We start from the raw sequence: 21,134 nt of genomic DNA on the forward strand, positions 1-21,134 counted from the left end.
GCTATATATTTTTCGATAGTCTACAGAACAAACCATCGTTATACAATAACTTGCCTAATTACCCTAATTAACCTAGTTAAGCCTTTAAATGTCACTTTAAGCTGAATACTAGTATCTAGAAAAATATCTAGTCAAGTATTATTTACTGTCATCATGACAAAGATAAAAGAAATCAGTTATTAGAAATGAGATATTAAAACTATTATGTTTAGAAATGTGTTGAAAAAAAAAAAGAAATCGCTCCATTAAACAAAAATTGGGAACAAATAAACCGAGGGGCTAACAACCTGCAGTTAAATAGCATACATAAATACAATACAACATTACAATATATAATACAACAATAAAAGTGAGTAACAAATGTGTCTTACTTCTCCCTGAGCTGCTGTAGCTCCTCCCACATCTCCTCATCCTCGCTCTCAGATTCGTCGCTGCTCATGTAGGAGGAGCTTCTGGTGTAGCTCATCCACAGGTTGTGCAGGGGCGTGGCATACGGAGGGCTGCCTGCGTGTCCGTCCCACACCGAAAAACCGCTGTCCACCGAAGTCCCCATGAGACCCGGGCCGCAGTCCACTCTCCGTCCCTTCTTTTTCCTCCTCTGCTTCTTATCTTCACCTTCGTCATAATCATCGTCATCGTTAACCTCCTGTCTGTCTCTGTCCTGGTTTCCCTGATTGCTCCGGGCCTCGGGCGGCTCAGCAGAAATCGATAAATCACACTGAGGAGGATTTTGAGCTGAAAAAGGCTGATCCAGGGGCCTGATGGGATTATCCGAATGGAGGACAGATGGAGTCTGGGCTTGTGTGTTTTCGCTTTCGGAGCATCTGGATGGAGCGGGAATCTCTTTACTGGGGGTCACTTGAAAACGGCCCACAGTCACAGTCGACTTTGGCTCAGTAAAAGCCTCTTTGCACTGGCTCCCTGTGAAACAGAGAATCTTTTTAAAAGCGTTTAACTTATAACTTTAACCCTTACAATTTGCATTGTTCAAATTTACCGCCCTTTCATTATGTTGGGGGCTGTTTTTGCCCCATTGACCTCCATTATAACTACATTGCATGCTAAGCCATGACACCACATAATCATCAGTGTTGATTTCCTTAAATATTCTCTTAATTTGCTTGACATGGGTTTTGCACAATGGGAAAAGAAGGGTATTCAAAAAATAGAGGATTTATATATAGATGGGACATTTGCCTCATTTGAGCAATTAAAAATAGCATTCAATATCAATCTCTCTGACTTTGTCAGATACCTACAGATTGGAGATTTTGTGAAAAAACGCATACCAAATTCTAATGTTATAAAGCAACTAGGGTTGTAACAATATACCGGTATGACGGTCTACCACGATTTGAACGTGCACGATTATCATACCATGAACAATTGCATATCAACGGTTTTAACCCTTAAAGACTGAGACAGCAGCCCGCAGCTAAAAATAAGTATTGCTCTTAAATGTTTAATAACTTTTGATCCGCTGATCCGATTCATACGATTCAAAGATTGGCATGAAGAAGAGAATCTCAGCTTTCCAGTGCTGTATGACATAACATTCGCGGACTTTCAGAGGCTCCGGAATCAGTGCGGTTACGTCATCAAAATTTGACAACGCTGATTTGACAAAGAAACGCTCGTCACTGTGTCTCCGGACAAACCAGACACGATACATTGATGCATTGTCCCTTCTCCATGCCTAGATTGGTTCAAACTCGCTATATCACAACCAATAAGCATAGGTTTCGCTTTTGTTTGTGGACCAACAATGAGCTTTTTGAACAACACGGAATGAGAGATAGGCATACATTTATGCGCGGCTAAATAAAACGCAAAAAAAAAAGTTTTGCATGAAATAATTCTCATACTAAGTACTTTTGCATGCACAGCAGCACAGAAACATGACAAAACAGTGACACAGCAAAGACGAAGTGCTGCTCTTGCTGTTTTCAAAAGACGCAAATGAAGGTGACAACCATATCCAAATCCATATCCACAGACAACCATATCCATGCTGGCACATAAAACCTGAGGATGTTCCATATTGAATCTAGTTTCGTTATGTAACTATTTATAGTATAGTAAATATTTATATCTATTTTTTTACTGAGGATTTGCACCATGTTTATTTGGACTTTATTTGGACTTTGACACATTATTTATTATTTTCTTATTTTTTTATTTGTTCATTGTAAGTGGTGTTGTTTATAGTAACTAAAAAATATATTATTTGGAAAAAGTCAAATTTGCTTCACTGTTCTATTATTTTGTAACATTTGTAACATACCGTATACCGCGAAACCGTCAAACCATGGTATTGTTTTAGACGATTATCATACCGTAAAAAAATCATACCGTTACAACCCTAAAAGCAACACAATGTGCTTGAAGAAATGAACAGATTTAGTCCTATACATCGAGGAGCTGTGTTGTATTTCTATGGCATCGTGTTAAGAGTGGAAGTTGTGGATGAAACCAGAGTTTAGCAAGCCTGGGAGAATGAATTAGGGTTAGAGATAGATTCAGAAAGTTGGGAAGAAGGCCTTGAGAATATACATGCATGCTCAATTAACGTAAGACATCATTTAGATCAATTTAAAACCCTGCATAGGTTATCGAAGGAGAAACTGAATTCGATTTTTCCTCAGGTATCTCCACTCTGTAATAGATGTAAAACAGCAGAAGGATCCCTAACCCACTTGATATGGTTGTGTCTTAAATTACAAGAATATTGGGAAAATATTAGGGATGTAACGGTATCAGAATTTCACGGTACTGTAATACCTAGGTATGAATGGCACGGTACGGTATATATTGAATAATTAACAGGAAAAACAAAACTAATGAAAAGACTCGAAACAAGTGCCAAAAGTGTTTATTTACCCTAGCACTGAACATATCAATGACACACAAATTAGCCATCTATCTGTAAGTTTCCAAACAGGAACGTCAATTTTTCAATTTTAATATCAAAAAACTATTAAACCATATAAAAAAAATTAAAGTTTCAATTTATTACTGTTGAAAACTCATCACATTCAACATTTAATCACTCACTCACTTAGATAGAGATGGGTATTTTAAGGAAAATTATCATATAACTATAATCTAAAAGCTGGGATCTGGGCATGTCCCCTGCAACAGAAAAAAACCCTCTCATTTGGGACTGAGGTTTCTGGGACGGAGAGATATGATTTAGCCAAGGTTGACAGCAGTGGGTAACGCTGTGCATTGTCTTTCCACCACTTGAGAGGACAAGCCATGAGTGAGATAGAGGTCTCTTTGCGGTACAAATCAATGTCTGCATCAATCTAACAAGTGTGCTGTGTTCTGCAGTCCCCATGACTGTTATTAGTCGTATTCCCCGACTTATATTTCACCACAGTCTATATGTATTATATTATATTGTAGTGTATTGAATTGTTTTTTTTTCTGTATTTTGTTGCAGCAAAAAGCACATAAATAAACGTAAAAAATAAATAAATAAATAAATAAATAAATATATATATATATATATATATATATATATATATATATATATTATATATATATATATATATATATATATATAATCTTAATTTTCACGACGAACAACTTGACTGGACTGCTTTTTCACATCCGTATTTTGACAGTCCGACAGTCATGCGGCAGTATTTAGTGTGTAATATTCAGTAAGTATGATGTTTATATTCCACTCTGAACACAGCCAAGACTGCTCTGGTTTCAGGAACACATCAACGCTTTGTACCGAGGAACAAAAAAAAGGCAGTGGTTGCGCAAGACCTCCACAGGCACATTTACTAGGTGTCCACAAACCCTCGGCGAGATGATTTAACCATGTACAGTACATTATAAAACTACGAGAACACAGCCCCGAGTCTGCCAGCAAGAAGAATATAAGTGTGTGTGTGTGTGTGTGTGTGTGTGTGTGTGTGTGTGTGTGTGTGTGTGTGTGTGTGTGTGTGTGTGTGTGTGCGCGTTACAGTGTGAGTCTATGTAAATGAGTGTGAAAGTGTGTGACAGTGTAACTGTGTGTATTAAATTGTATGTGGTTCTGTGAGTGTGTCTGTGTGTAAATGTCTGTAAAAGTGTATCACTGCATGACTGTGTGTGTGTGTGTGTGTGTGTGTGTGTGTGTGTTTAGAGGTCAGGATCTTACCAGATGGTAAAGATTTGCCTTGACTGCGAGGCTTTGGTTGTGTGTGTGTGTGTGTGTGTGTGTGTGTGTGTGTGTGTGTATGTGTGTGTGTGTGTTTGTGTTTAGAAGTCAGTATCTTTGTGTCAAGATGGTAAAGATTTGCATTTGTGAGGAAAAGTTGTGTGTTTGTATGAGTGTGACGGTGCCTGTGTGTGATTGTGTGACCGTGTCTGTGACTGTGTATTTATATGAATGTGTGTCTCTGTGAGTGTGAGAATCTGTGTGTGTGTGTTTAAGTGTGGGTCTATGTGAGTGACTGTGTATGAGTGTGAAAGTGTGTGACAGTGTAACTGTGTGTATTAATGTGTATGTGGTTCTGTGAGTGTGTCTGTGTGTAAATGTGTCTGTGTGAGTGTGTGTATGTGCGTGTGTGTGACTGTCTGTAAAAGTGTGTCACTGCATGAATGTGTGTGTGTGTGTGTGTGTGTGTGTGTGTGTTTAAGTGTTACAGTGTGGGTCTATGTGAGTGAGTGTGTATGAGTGTGAAAGTGTGTAAGTGTAATTGTGTGTATTAATGTGTGTGTGGTTCTGTGAGTGTGTGTGTGACTGTGTGTGAGTGTTTGTGACAGAGTGGAATTATGTATTAATGTGTATGTGGTTCTGTGTATGTGTGTGCATGTGTGACTGTGTGTAAATATGCCTGTGTGTGTGTGTGTGTGTGTGTGTGTGTGTGTGTGTGTGTGTGTGTGTGTGTGTGTGTGTGTGTGTGTGTGTGTGTGTGTGTGTGTGTGTGTGTGTGTGTGTGTGTGTGTGTGTGTCAGTGTGAAATTATGTATTAATGTCTAGGTTGTTCTGTGAGTGCGTGTGTGTCTGTGTGATTGTGTGACTGCATGACTGTGTGTGTGTGTATTAATGTGAATGTGTGGCTGTGTGTGTGTGTGTGTGTGTGTGTGTATGTGAGAGTGTTTGTCCCAGTAAACCATGTATGCAAGTATGTTTGAGTGTAAATGTGTGTGTGTGTGTGTGTGTGTATTAGTTTGTGTGTGTCAGTCTGAGTGTGTATATGTGTGTATAAAGGTGTCTGTGTGTGAAAGTGTGTGACAGAGTGTAACTATTCCTATTGTGACAGGTTCTGTGAGTGTGTGATTGTGTGTCTGTCCGTGCAAGTGTGTGACTGCATAGCCATGTGTATGTCTGAGTGTGTCAGTGCTTAAGAGTGTGTTTTTGTGTGTGTATTACAGTGTGTCAGTTTGTGCGTGTGTTTGCATGTACTGTATATGTGTGTGAGTTAGAGTGTGTTTAAAGGTCTTACCATATAGTAAAGAGTTGTCTTGGCTCTGCAGGGCTCTGGCTGTGCGTGCATTTGCATGGGTGTGTGTGTGTGTATGTGTGAACCTTGTATTTTTTATGTTGTGGGGACAAAAATTTGACCTTTTGGGGACATTTGTTTGTTCCCCATGAGGAAACCCACTCATAACACACAGAATGAAGTATGTTTAACAAGTAAAAGTGCAGAGTGTTTCCACTGAGAGTTTAGGGCTAGAGGGGAATAGATTATGCAGTCTCTTCAATAGAAACCTCATTATGTCTATGGGAAGTCCCCATAAAGATAGTTGTACAAGTGTGTGTATAGTGTATGTTTAGAGGTCTTACCAGATGGTAAAGAGTTTTCTCGGCTCTGTGTGGCTCTGGTAGTCTCGAGCGCTGCCAGCGGGGACAATGATCGAGGACTAGATGACGACACCTTGGAGAAAACACACGAGCGCTTCATTCAGACAAACCTCCACATCTGGCTTTCATAAGCGAGGATGAGCACATTTGTAGGTACATTAGTTTGATATTCAGGGATATAAAGCATGCTCGGGAAACTATGGAAACAAACCGTCATAACACAAGCAGAGCTGCACGTTTACTCAACAATCTGTGCATGTGATCCAGATATTAGCAATAGTTTAGTGTGAAAATTAAATAACCAAACGTTTCAACCCAGGCTCATTCTGATTACGTACCCCTAGATACATTTCTGGAGAGCGCCGAATACATCCCGGAAGCTTTTTTTACCAGAAGTTTTTGTACATAGGTGTTTGTAGCTCCGCCCTCTTTTAAAAAGAGCACAATCTCATTTAAATTTAAAGCGACAGTCACCAAAATGCCACAATTAGGATCAAAGCCTCAGAGGGTCAGTTTAAAGGGCCATGAAACCCCCTCGATTCAGCAGGGTGTTTTCACACCTCTACTTTGGAAAAAGTCAGAAAAGTGGGCGTGTCCAGCTCTGTTTAGGGGGGAGTGTCGGAGGAAGAAAAGAGGCTTGGTGTGGGAGTGTCTATTTGGGCGCGCTGAATTTCAGAGTCAAAACACACACCCACAGCGGACAATGTGACTGTGTTTACATGGACATCTGTAGTCGAATTATTTGCCAAATTATTAAATGGTGGACTTTAACTGCAGTTTGGCTCTTTCATTCAGGGAATTCATTCATGCCCCTCACGACAAACGTGATATTTGATTCGAGGAGCTGCTCTAAACGTGTATTTTCATGCAATGTTTGAGACCGCACGGCGAACGAGAGAAAAAAAAACTCCGCATTTCCCGGAAACTTAGATGCACACGGCAGGTAGTGTCAGAAAGCCGCGTGTGTTATTCCGGTCACAAAATCCAACACGAGGTTATAGTTTGGTTGTAACTGTTAGTGCTAACTTGTTTACACTCGGTGCAATAGTTTGTTTGATACGAATAAAATACGAACTGAATAAACAAAGAGCACTGGTCGCTCACTTACCAAATCTGTAGAGACAGGACAATCACCAGCAACTAGAGCCGTTTCTTTATTAAGAGAAGACTACAAGTGAATCCGGATCTCAGCGTTTGCAGATGAGAACAGCTCTCAGGTAAACAATAATCCTCCTTAGACACGTAAGTTATTGTTGTCGAGCGTCGCGTACACTGTTAATCCACACGTGACGCCAGCTGAGCTCTCACAGAGAGAAAATAAAAACATAACTTAACGCCAGCAAACTATTAAAGCAACACTTCACGCTTGTTTTGCCAACACAATGTGGCGTTTCTGTCGTCTAAACACTCTGACAGTAATGAATATTAATGAAGTTGCACAATAGAGCGCGCTGATTGGTTTGAACCAAGCCTTACTCATGCATTAATGCAGCACACTGTAAGACGTAATAAGACTCACTCTGGCACAGACGTCCAGTCTGCACGCTGGAATACACGCTATTATCTCATGACCGTGACGCAGCTTCAAAAATTCGTTTCAAACCGGATGTACGAATTTGCTTGAAATAACGCAAAAACAACCAATTTACACTTTTTAGTGAAATATAGGTGTCCTAATAGTGTTTTTAGCAGTGTGGGACACATATACGACTGTCAACAGCTCAACACATGTGTTTTGGTGTTTCGTGACCCTTTAAAAGAGTTATAAAACATTATGTGTGTGGTATTTTGATCTGAAACTTCACACACACACACACACACACACACACACACACACACACACACACACACACACACACACACACACACTCTAGAGACATCAGAGACTTATTTACATCTTGTAAAAAGGGGCATAACATGTTCCCTTTAAAGTAAAGTGTGACTTTCATCTCTATTTTAAAGATCTGTACATCCCTAGCAGAAAACGAAGAGATTAAATACACAAAGCGCGTCTTACCCTGCTGTCAGGACTCGCTCGGGGTGAAGACGAGCGTCCCGATGATGATCCAGGACTGCTCCGATGCTCCAGTAGGAGCCTGGAGGAAGCAGATCTGAAGTCCGGAGGATTATCCTGACAGGTTTCCTTGGCAAACATCGCTCCTTCCCGTGCTGACGCTTCCTGCTGGACTGATCTGGAGACACCCGTGGCAGGAGCTGAAGATGCTCTACTTGGAGGCGACATTGGAGAATCTCGAAACTGGGAGTCTACAGTCTGGTAATACTCCTGAGATGGAGGATACTGGGGTGCAAACATGGCAGGATAACCCGGCTGGAAACCCGGCATGGTTTGCGCGAGGTTCTGCGGGGGCATGAAGGAATGCGCCATGCTCATCGCCATAGACAAGACATTAGCCAGAGAAAACAGAGGCTGTGTGTGCGGCGGCCACATGCCTGGAGCCGGAGACATCATGTTGATGTCTGGAGGAATATCGGAGCTCAGCGGACTGGGGGACACAGGGGTGGAGGAGAGGGTGTATGCGGGACTGCTGTGGACGCGGGATAGAGGAGTGTGCGCTGGTTTTGGGGAGCCCGGGTGAGGAGGGTAGGGGAAGGGGAAGTGTGTGCCGGCGGGTATATAAGAGGGAATGTATTGCTGCATGTGAGGTAGATTGGAGTGAGGCATTCTGGGATCAGGAGGGTAGACTGAGGATGGCAGGATGTGATGAGGGTGATGAGAACCTGCCAGAGGGGGGAAATGAGAAAGAGAATTAGTACACTGTCAAAAGCTTTACAACTTAATGTATTAAAATGGACCTACAATGCAAAAATCACTTTTATAAGGTGTTTAAACACAGTTGTGTGGCAATTGTGTGTGGATATAACCACCTTCTAAAGGTAAAAATTTATTAGTTTTATTTTTTATAATCACACTTGATAAAAACAGTCTGCAGAAACACTTTGATTGACATTCTCCCTTTGTACGTGTCAGAGGGGGAAAGCCCCGCCCACTAGTGACCATCTCTCCCTCATTAGCATAGGACGTTAGTCTAGTTCTTGAATCTGCCACTATGCTGACCCACAGGTATTTATAGCTCCGCCCTCTTTTGAAAAGAGCACAATCTCATTTAAATTTAAAGCGACAGTCAATAAAATGCCACAATTACAATTAAAACCTGAAAGGGGCAGTATCAGAGAGTTATAAAACATTCTTTGTGGGGTATGTTAAGCTGAAACATGCCTATTATTCAATTATTATTTGATTATTAGCACTTATTAGGTATGATCTCATTTTACAACTCTAGTCCTACCCAACTGAACCCTATTACTACCTTACTAATCTAATAATAAGCAGCTTATTAGTAAATTATTTAGCTACAGTATAAGTAGGGATGCACCGATACCCCTTTTTTACAAACCGATACGAGTAAGAGTATTTTAATTTGTGTACTCGCCGATACCGAGTACCGATACGTTTCAATGAAGTTTATTTGTTTTTGGGGTTTTTGCCTGTAGCAAGGATGAACGCAAAAATCTTTTAACAGAAGGCTGTTCCAAGCCAAAAAAAATATACACAATAGGGATGGGCGATACAGAATATTTTAATTCAATACGATACCGATACTTTTTGTTAAAATTTTTGCCATATCGATACCACTTAATAAAATAAATCATGTACATTATCATTACATGTAAAATATACATAAACGACCATTTTACATATACACACTGCATACACATACATACTGCATAAACACACACTGCACAGATACACACACACACACACACACACTTATATTTATTCACCTAATGGTAATGAGACAGAAAGAGAGAGCTGATTTATTATTCTGATTTATTATTTTATTTATTTATTTTTGTATTTAATTATTACTATACTATATATTATAATACTATACTATTATTTGCTGTGTTTAATATATATATATATATTTATAAACATTTACATACATACATACATATATATATATATATATATATATATATATATATATATATATATATATATATATATATATGTGTGTGTGTGTGTGTGTGTGTGTGTGTGTGTGTGTGTGTGTGTGTGTGTGTGTGTGTGTGTGTGCGTGTGTGTTTGTTCTTTTTAATGTAAGCTTTACAAATGCTTTAACAAAACATTTGTAACATTTGTCACGCCAATAAAGCACTTATTGAATTGAACCCTACAAATCTAGACCTTATCTATTAATGATTAAGCAATTTAAAGGACTAGTTATCCTGACATGCATCCACGACTTTACACAGTACACAAAGTGTGTGCAGTGTACCTTATGGAGTCACTCTCTTGGCATTGCATATTGGGAACGCATAAAACCCTGTTATGCGTGATTACATGGACATCGGAAAAATAAGACCTGCGCAAAGATATTTAATACCTAGAACAGCGAATTTAAGACATTTTAAGGCCTAAAATTTCGATTTTTAAATTTTAGACTTTTTAAGAGTTTAACAAAGTGACTTTTATTGACATTTTAGTAGTTTGAAATAATATAATGTATAAGAAAAGATAATATATAGAGAGATAAGTCTGGAAAATAACAGAAAATGTACTGACAGCAACCCAGACAATATATCACTACTAAAAATGTTAATAAAAGTCACTTTTTCGAAATTTCCAAAGGTTAAAAGTTGTCGGAGGAAATATCAAGCTCCTAATATGCAATTCAAAACCCTAAATAAACAGCAAATAAATACAAAAATACAGAAAAACTACTAAAACTAAATTACACTGCTAATTTATGGATGTTTTTAGAGTGTAGTAGCTGCTGTTTGACTTTTATGCGAGGCTCTGTTGTCCAATCATCTCTCGTTCTGCATCTGTCAATGCTGTGCACATTTCCACCTTTCACAGAGTGCCTTCTCTATGGAAACACAGTCAAACACGCTCTCCAATGGTGCATTACGTCAACAATGAATGATCACGTCTGAATCTTCACACTGATGAAGTGAACGGGCCCAAATCACAAATAAAAACCATCTGCGCAATTCGCTTGTAAAGCTCCCATTGTAACAGAGGCTGAGCGTAATTGCTGTCGACATTACAACAGTGGCTCTTTAAGTATATCTGGGTATTCGTGTTTTTTTTTTTTTTTAAATGAGCATGCAAGATGTATCATGGAGGCATAAGTCCAGAAAACAGGAAAACAAAATGTTCTGTAGCAGAAACAGAAAGGATGTGGTGATGGAGGAGAGAGAGAGAGATAGTCGCTGGCAATGGGCATGATTTGTTGAGCTTTGTTTTTAATTTGTGACAGAAATCTCGGAGTCGGAGGGGATGGGGAAAGTCGAAGAGCTCACAAACACATGTAGGGATAGAAGCTGCACTACTGATGTCGTTATCTGTCACTTTGATTGGGTTGTAAACTGCAAACGTTGCAACCCAGGCTCATTATAGATATGTACCCCTATATACATTTCTGAAGAGCGAAAAAAAGTCCCAGGAGCTATGTTTTTTTGCAGTTTTTTTTTCGTGAATGCACCAGAGGTTGCTGTGTACACTTTTTGGGCTCTATTTTGAAGGTCCATGCGCAGAGCACAAATCGCAGGGCGCAAACGCTTTCAGGGCGTGTCAGGACGCGTTTTTGCTAATTTAAGGACGGGAAATCTGCCTTGGTCTAAAAGGGTTAAGTTTATTTTCTTAATGAGTTATAGGTGTGTTTTGAGAATAGACCAATTAGAAACTCATCTCCCATTCCCTTTAAGAGTCAGCTGCGTCGTGCCAAGAGCGCATTCGCTATTTACAGGATGCAAAGTAAGTGAAATTAGCATTTCACAAGCAAACAGTTAACAGTTGACAGTTTTTTTAACAGAAAACTGTTAAACAGAGCATCTACTGCGTGAGAATGAAAGATAAATGATCTACTTTCACTTTCGCTCTTGGATAGGGAAACCTTTACGCACAGACATCAATTAGTCAATAAATAAATACTTTTGTTTGTTAAGCGCAAATATTCATTTCAAAACTATTTCTAAATTCAGTTCTAATTTCCAGCAAACGAATAAATGAACAATAATAGCAAAATGTGCTCAAAAACCTGAGTTATATCCTAAAACACATGCTGTGCCCCATATGGTCTAAAACCTGACAGGTGGGCAAATCTAAGCTTGTTTTTAATAAAACAAATATAAATATGGATATAATAAATACTACTGCTAATAATAATAACATTATACAAAAGCAAATTGTTATGAATGAACTGAAAAAGCCTCCCGAGATGAAGAAGACATAAAAGCAGTGATTTTTCATATTTATGTAGGCTAGAAATTAATATGTTTTGTAATATTTTAATCCTTTATATTTATGTCCTATATCTATTTTATTATATCCTATATATATCCTTAATATTTACATTTTTTCATATGTAAAGATATTTGCCTATTGCTCTCTTGTGTGTATTAAGCAGTGTGTAAGCGAGGCGCAACTCTGCGCCAGAGTTTAGACCGGGTTTGTTTTGGTCTAATGAAAAATCTATTTTAGTTTCTCAAAATAGCAACGCGCCAGTGGTCCGCCTCAGAACGCCTTCCTTTTTAGACTAGAACGCCTATGAGCGCACAAATGAGCGCTAATGCATTTGCTGTTTAAACAGCGTAGCGCAACGCCTCAAAACGACTCTTGCACCAAGCTGAAACTACCAAAAGACTACTGCGCCACGTCTTGCGCCAGGTGTATGATAGGGCCCTTAGAGTTCTCAAATTTCTCTTGCGAGTGCCATTCATGCCTGCTGTTCTCATGTAAATCCGCCAGAGGCCGCTGTCGATTTGCTCACCAACACCTACCCACCCCCTTCCCTAAACCCAACCGACAGTGTTTTCAAAAGCAATCCAGAAAAAAAAAAGTTCTCGCCTGATTTTTACAATGTTTTCAGATCTTACCACATTCTCACCCTGTTATTTACTTGTTTATTTTATTTTTTGCCATTTGTTTTTGTTTTATCTGCTTTCTGGAACCGTTATTCACCAGACTCGAAACCCGTTGTTGCGGTCAACTCCGCCAAAGTACAGTAAGCGGCGAACCATTGGGTAAACTGGTAACAGCAGAGAAGCAGTCCACACGGAGGTAATCATAAGCAGGCCAGCTTCTCTCACAGATATGTGTGAGGAGGACATTGAGATTGACAGCAATGTACACGACGGCCTCTGGTGGATTTACAAGAAACTGCACGTATGAGAAAACGTGCCCCAGTAAGGTATTTGAGATTGTGAAAAATGTACACAGCGCCCTCTAGTGGATTTGTGAAAACAAAAACTGAAGCAGACATATATTTTGCAGTGACAAATGCAGCCCTGGGTACATATCTCCAATGGGTTGCATAATACGGTGTCGGCATTGTTGTATTTGTATGTGAATTCTTTTATATTTAAAGCAATAAATCTATAACTTTAATCTATCTTTATCACTACGGTTATAATTGTTGTGTATTAAATTAAAGAAACATTATCAACCATAATGACAGACAGCTTTTTTTTGAGTCTGCTGAACTGTCAATGCAGCTTTCAGCCTTTGAATACAGAATTCACAAAACAAGATGCCATCAGCTAAAGCAATCACCCAGAGTCCCTTGAGTCGGACGGAAACTGTGGTATACAGTGTATGTTGAAGGCGGCGATGACATTTTAAGAGCAGCCCACTCACAGGACTGAAGCCAGACAGAAATGCGAGAGAAGTGCTCTCTTACCTGGAGCGTTATGGAAAGACTGCGAGCGTAAGAGTGGACGTGTGGATGAGGTAACGTCTCCAGCGGCTCCCAGAGGAGAAGCCCTGGCCCCGGAGCCCAGACCCAACTCCGCTGAAAACCACATGCGTACGTGTGAGGAAGGTGCCGGACTAAAAGAGCGCTTCATGTTGACATCAGTAATACACAATGGTAGAGCTTACCTGGTAGAGAGGAAGAGGAATGAGCTCGAGCCAGACTGTGTAGGTTTGGCTGAAAGAGAGAAAAAAAAAGTTTGTTCATTATTACTGTCAAATATACTGATGAAGACTGATTAATTGACTTTACTGAAAGTGAGTAAACCCATTCACTGTAAAACCAAAGTGAAGTTTGTAAGGCAATTTACTGCATAGCTATTTTTTGAGTTGACTCAACTTTTAACTCAACCTGGGGTGCGTTTCCCAAACAATGACGTAACTCGCGGCTGAACTATCAGTACGATGCATCGTTTGGGAAAAGAACGATGTAGTGACTAGTGTTTCCCAAAACGTAGTTTCTCTGTCGCAGATCCATCGCTTGAACCACGTTAGTTATAACGTAAAACGCACATAATGATGCACTAAACAGGGTGGAGTAACAACTTCTTTAGAGAGGAACCCCATTATTTCTTTGTGCAGATTATATTGTTTTACACGAACACATATTTACATTAAAATCAAATATTGGTTTTGGTAAAAACATGCACTCGCTTTCCATATTAACTGAATTATATGTAATAGAGAGAGCCTATGTTTCCTTTACAAATATTATTGAGAATATGACATGTCCTATTCTAAAACATAAAATCACTTACAAGAGTTAACACGTATTCTAATATCATATAAATCATACGAATAAATAAATAATGTGGCTATTTATTACAAAATAAAATGTAATATTTATTGTGTATTAGGAAATGAAAAAAATCCATGAGGATGATGATGATGATGATAATTAATATTATTATTGAACTTAAATTTGTAAGGCAGCTTACTATATAGCTATTTTTTGAGTTGACTCAACTTTTAACAAAAGTACTGCACTTTACTTGATTAAGGTTGAGTCAACTCAACCTGGGGTGCGTTTCCCAAACATCGACGTAACTCGCGGCTGAACTATCAGTACGATGCATCGTTTGGGAAAAGAAGGATGTAGTGACGAGTGTTTCCCAAAACGTAGTTTCTCTGTCGCAGATCCATCGCTTGAACCACGTTAGTTATAACGTAAAACGCCCATAATGAAGCACTAAACTGGGTGGAGTAACTACTTCTTTAGAGAAGAACCCCATTATTTCTTTGTGCATATTATATTGTTTTACACATACACGCATTTAAAATAAAATCCAGTATTAGTTTTGGTAAAAACATGCACTCGCTTTCCATGTTAATTATTATGAATTATTATTATTAATATTATTGAGAATATGACATGTCCTATTCTAAAACATAAAATCACTTACAAGAGTTAACACGTATTCTAATATCATATAAATCATATGAATAAATAAATAATGAGCCTATTTATTACAAAATAAAATTTAATATTTATTGTGTATTAGGAAATGAAAAAAATCCAAATGTAATAATAATATTAATAATACTAATGATGATCATGAGGATGATGATGATAATTATTATTATTATTGAACTTAAATTTGTAAGGCAGCTTACTCTATAGCTATTTTTTGAGTTGCCTCAACTTTTAACTAAAGTACTGCACTTTGCACTTGAACCACGTTAGTTATAATTAGGCCCACGTGGAATCTGCGCGCAGAATTTCGCCAATTTCTGCAGATTTTTAGCCCATCATTAATTCTGTGTGTTTACTTGAGTAAATATGTGTAAATCTAAATTTATTGAGCTTTTTTTATTAATTTCAGTAATATTATTAACTAATGTGAAAATGTTCATCTGATTTATGTACAATGCAATGTTAAAAAGGTATTACTTTTTATTTCACATATTAAGGTTTCAGTTATGATACTCCCAAAATTCTTAGCAGATATACTAAAAAACGTCCGCAGATTCCGTCTGGCCCTGGTTATAACGTAAAGCGCCCATAATGCCGCACTAAACTGGGTGGATTAACAACTTCTTTAGAGAAGAACCCCATCATTTCTTTGTGCAGATTATATTGTTTTACACAAACACGCATTTAAAATAAAATCCAATGAGGACTTCCGGTTGCGGGCGTGAATGGAGTAGTCGCACCTGTCTCGAGGTCCCTGTGGACTTTTTTTTTCAATCCTTGAAACTTCCACCACTTTATTTATTTGTTTATTACATGTTAAACGCTTAAAATGACTAAAAATGGCATCGAAGTCCAGCAAATATGGGAAAAAAAGGCCCTCCTAAAGACAACGGTACCGCAGCAGTTTAACATGGCGGCCTGAACTAGCCTTCTGGAAGAACATAGAGAGGCCCTGTCTACTGAGTTTAAAGCCGCCTTGATATCTTTGGAAGCGAAACTGGACTCAGTTCAAACAGCGGTGCTGGATCAAGGTACGCCAATTACTTTGCTAGAATCGAATGCCGACCTTCTCAGTGAGTGAATTCTCTCGCTAGAAGCGACCTGTTCTGAGCTAACTGAGAGCTATGCTAAGCTAAAAGCTAAAACGTTGGACTTGGAGGGTCGAAGTCGGCGCAATAACATCAGAATTATCGGAGTGCCAAAATCCGTCGAGGGCCCTCGACCATCTGTGTTTTTCTCGCAGTTCCTGGTGGATGTTATGGGCGAGCAAATCCTATCATCCCCACCGGAGATCGACAGACGCGCTCTTGTGGCCAAACTGAAGCAAGGAGGAAAACCAAGAGCTGTGATAGTTCGCCATCACCGCTATCAGATTAAAGAGGCTGTGATGCGAGAGGCTCGGAAATGAAGGGGCTCGCTATAATATCAGGACAAGCCGATCGCTATCTACGATGACTACAGCCTTGAGGTTGTGGAGCAACCCGTTATGGCAGAACTGTACAATCTGGGTTTCAAACCATCCCTCCTTTTCCCGGCAAGACTAAGAATTAAAATAAAATCCAATAATAGATTTGGTAAATACATGCACTTGCATATTAATTGAGATATATGTAAATGGCACAAATATTATTGCGTTTAAACCTGTTTACCACTTAAAATTGTTGAAGGAAAGATCAAGATCTTATAATGCAACTCAAATAAATAAAAAAAACCTGAATTATAAAACACAAATATTTTTTAACGTACATCCTGCGTCATGCGCTTCAACTATGCTCTTATATCATTAAAATAGTCTGAAATATAGTTACTTACGTAATATTCTAAAATGGCGAAGTCCTTAAACTTAATTAAGAGCACTTTTGGTCTAACGGCTGAAGCTCTCAGCATCTTCAATCTCAGTCAAACACTCATTTTACAAACTATTTATGCCATAAATAACATCTCTGTGCCACTGAAACAGCTCCTACACACACACAAATGCCACTTCTTCAGCATAAACCCCACAGCTGCTGGCTTTATTGGAGGCGAAGCCTGTGGTTTTGGGTACGAGGGTTACATTCTGTCAAAGCCTCGCTCTGCAGAGAAATCGATCGATGTTTGAGACTCAGAAAGATTTGGTTTGGGACGGATGGTTGTAATCATGAGCTGGTCTGGATCCAGCGGACGCCTCTGGAGGGGTGTTACGCAATCCTCAGGGTGTGTGTGGACCGGCATTATAGCATTACAGATCTCAAAGCTACATAAAACAGACATTGTTCTGCTTCTCAGCGCTAATTAAGACATATCTGCAGATCAGTTGAAGGACAGGCTGAAGTGAAACTGAGCTTTTGGACAAAGCCTGTGTTTATTTAATTTTTTTTTTTTTTACAAAGGACAGCTAAAAATAGTGTGATGGTACGTAGAAGTGATAGAAGGTACGTCAGCAGTCCTTAAATCCAAAATGCAATAAATTATTAAAAAAAAAACATAATTAGCGCAATCTCATCTTATTTTCTGCTTAATGGTGCTTTCACACCTAGACAGTCTCGTTTGCCTAGTTAGCATGGGTCGTTTGGCATATGTGAATCCAGCAATCACACTCAGATCCGCAACCAGGCTATGATTATTAATAATATTGGGATTTTAACAATTTAGTTTTAATCAGAAAGTAAGATGAGATTGCGCTAATTTAGATTTTTTTTGTTATTTATTGCCTTTTGAACTTACAGGACTGCTGACGTACCTGATATACGCATTATATGATTAAGTTATTTTCCCTTTTTACTTTATTTGCATAACTTTAATATTGTGGAATTTGGTCCCCACAATATCCAAAATGTTATCGAATATCGATATTTTTCAAGGTATCATATCGAATATCGGTATGTAGCGCACGTACATCAAAATGGTATCGAATATCGTTTTTTTTTTTCAACATATCGTATCAAATATCAGTATGTAGCGCACGTACACCAAAATGGTATCGAATATCGTTTTTTTTTCAACCTATCGTATCGAATATCAGTATGTAGTGCACGTGCACCAAAATGGTTTCAAATATCCAAAATAATATCGAATATCAATATTTTTCAAGGTATCATATCAAATATCAGTGTGTAGTGCACATACACAACAATGGTATCAAATATCCAAAATGGTATCAAATATCGATATTTTTCAAGGTATCGCATTGAATATCGGTATGTAGCGCACATACACCAAAATGGTATCGAATATCCAAAAAAGTATTAAATATCGATATTTTTCAAGGTAACATATCGAATATAGGCATGTAGCGCACGTACACCAAAATGGTATCGAATATCCGAAATGGTAGCATGGGTCGTTTGGCATATGTGAATCCAGCAATCGTGCTCAGATCCGCACCATATCAATCAGTGTGAGACTGTCTGAATGAGGTGGTCTTGGCTCGATTGAAACGAACTCTAGTGCTGATCGATTGTAATGAGAAAGCAAAACGATGCAACAAACTAACGAAACCAGGCTATATCACAGTGTATTATGGATATTTAATAGCCATATATATGGTTATATGAAGAGAGAATGATGAGTAGGGCGGGATGCCATCATTCCTACCGGTAAATGTCAATTTCAATATAAATGTCAATTTCAATTAAAATAACAATGCATGACAGCTGACAAGTAAACCCTGAAACCCTGAGAGTTTACTCGCACTCAACTTGTTTTAATTATTTTGGTCCAATTAGAAACTTTGCTGTATGAAAGCGAACCGCACCAGAAACAAAAGTAAACATTGTAAGAATTGTAAACCCTGTTTGGGAACAAAACAATCGATCTACAGGTGTGAAAGCACCCTAAAACAAAAGTGTTCAAATCTTAATATCATTATTAATAATTCATCTCTCTGCTGGTGCAACTAGTATTTATACAAACCAAAAGCATGGTTATATCATTTTAAATATTTTAATATCAATACATATCAATATATCGATATTTTTGACAACACTAGTTCAATTAAAAAGTTTAAAACCTTTTCTGAAGTTAAGGTTTTAAAATAAAATCAGTTGTTTGCCTTTTGTTTTTACAATCAATCAATAAATATTCATTTTTTTTTTACAAGTGGCCTTTTTTTGACTTGTTTTCCCACCTGAGAAGCGGACAGTGAGTTGACGTTGTTTATATACGAGGGACGGGAGCCTCCATGGCTTTCATGATGACCCAACGACTCCTTCTTCATCATCGACTCTGCTCGTTTTATAATGTCAGCGATGCGGTAGATGAAACCTTCCTTCTCCGACGGCAGGATGAACTCATTATGCACCTTGAGGGAATGAGAAAAACAAACAAATGAAAAAGTGTTGACTTCAGAAAGCCATCCAGTCTGACTGCAAACTCACACATGTGGCGCATGTAAACCAAAATGGTATTGAATATCAATACATTGATGAATAAACTAATACACAGTTAATATCTTAATAATATGCAGGTAATAAGCCAGTAGTTAATAGCATGAATTGTGACCTAAACTAAAGTGTTACCAGATCATTTAACATCCATTGAGTGTAACATTTTTATGGTGTAAAAATATTCACCGATATGGAAATCGATAACCGATAACTCTTTTATTCGGTGGCCAATAGCCAATATTTTGGCTGAAAAATTATGAATATTTATTTAATGATTGTAAAAACAAAAGGCAAAGAACTGATTTTATTGTTAAACTTTAACTTTTTAACGTTTTTAAACTGATTTCGATTTTAAATGAACTAGTCAAAAATATTGATATTTTAATATTTTAAATGATACAATCTTGCTTTTAGTTAGTATCAGTTGCTCTTCTCACCAGCGGGGAGATGAATAATTAATAATAATATTAAGATTTTAACACTTTAGTTTTAATCAGAATGTAAGACGAGATTGGGCTAATTTAGATTTTTTTATTTATTTCCTTTTGGACTTACAGAACTGCTGACGTACCTGATATAAGCATTATATGATTCAGTTCTTTTTCCTTTTTACGTCATTTGCATAACTTTAATATTGTGGAATTTGTTCCCCACGGTATCCAAAATGGTATCGAATATCGGTATTTTTCAAGGTATCGTATTGAATATCGGTATGTAGTGCAGGTACATCAAAATAGTATTGATTATCCTAAAATGTTATTAAATATCGATATTGTTTAAGATATCATATCGAATATCGGTATGTAGCGCACGTACATCAAAATGGTATCGAATATCCAAAATGGTATCAAATATAGTTTTTTTTTTAACGTATCGCATCAAATATCAGTATGTAGCGCACGTACACCAAAATGGTATCGAATATCCAAAATAGTATCGAATATCAATATTTTTCAAGGTAACATCAAATATCGGTATGAAGTGCACATACACCAAAATTGTATCGAATATCCAAAATAGTATTAAATATTGATATTTTTCAAGGTAACATATCGAATATCGGTATGTGGCGCACGTACACCAAAATGGTATCGAATATTCAAAATGGTATCAAATATCGATATTTTTCAAAGTATCGTATTGAATATTGGTATGTAGCGCACATACACCAAAATGGTATCGAATATCCAAAATGATATAAGAATATCGTTTTTTTTCAACGCATCGTATTGAATATCAGTATGTAGTGCACATACACCAAAATAGTATCAAATATCCAAAATAGTATTAAATATCGATATTTTTCAAGGTAACATATCGAATATCGGTAAGTAGCGCACATACACCAAAATGGTATTCAATATCCAAAATGGTATAAGAATATTTTTTTTCAACGTATAGTATCGAATATCAGTATGTAGTACACGTACACCAAAATGGCATCAAATATCCAAAATGGTATTGAATATCAATATTTTTCAAGGTATCATATCAAATATCGGTATGTTGTGCACGTACACAAAAATGGTATCGAATATCCAAAATGGTAGCAAATATCAATTTTTTTTCAACGTATTGTATCGAAAATCAGTATGTAGCGCATGAACAAAAAATGGCATCAAATATTTAAAATAGTATCGAATATCAATATTTTTCAAGGTATCATATCGAATATCAGTATGTAGTACAGGCACACCAAAATGGTATCGAATATACATTTTTTCAATGTATCGTATTGAATATCAGTATGTAGCGCACGTACACCAA

General features: G+C 37.8%; 1 protein-coding gene across 4 annotated transcripts in view; it reads right to left on the bottom strand.

Annotated features, from left to right (window-relative positions):
* The window catches only part of wnk4a (WNK lysine deficient protein kinase 4a), a 128,708-nt gene that overhangs the window by 7,720 nt on the left and 99,854 nt on the right, over positions 1 to 21,134 (bottom strand). For 2 of the 4 annotated variants that reach the window (XR_012387779.1, XR_012387778.1), the window contains exons 13-18: positions 19,109 to 19,282; positions 13,716 to 13,764; positions 13,516 to 13,626; positions 7,824 to 8,545; positions 5,789 to 5,879; positions 451 to 921 (exon numbers count right to left, since the gene is read on the bottom strand). Coding sequence is in view for 2 of the 4 variants with exons in the window: in XM_021480207.3 (XP_021335882.2) it covers positions 372 to 921; positions 5,789 to 5,879; positions 7,824 to 8,545; positions 13,516 to 13,626; positions 13,716 to 13,764; positions 19,109 to 19,282 (1,697 nt within the window). In the remaining 2 variants the exon portion in view is untranslated. Of the gene's footprint in view, positions 1 to 371; positions 922 to 5,788; positions 5,880 to 7,823; positions 8,546 to 13,515; positions 13,627 to 13,715; positions 13,765 to 19,108; positions 19,283 to 21,134 lie in introns of all 4 variants that reach the window. The other 2 variants (XM_021480207.3, XM_002663887.8) reach the window with 1 other exon arrangement.

The sequence above is a fragment of the Danio rerio genome, chromosome 12 (genome assembly GCF_049306965.1).
Source record: "Danio rerio strain Tuebingen ecotype United States chromosome 12, GRCz12tu, whole genome shotgun sequence".
Taxonomy (NCBI): domain Eukaryota; kingdom Metazoa; phylum Chordata; class Actinopteri; order Cypriniformes; family Danionidae; genus Danio; species Danio rerio.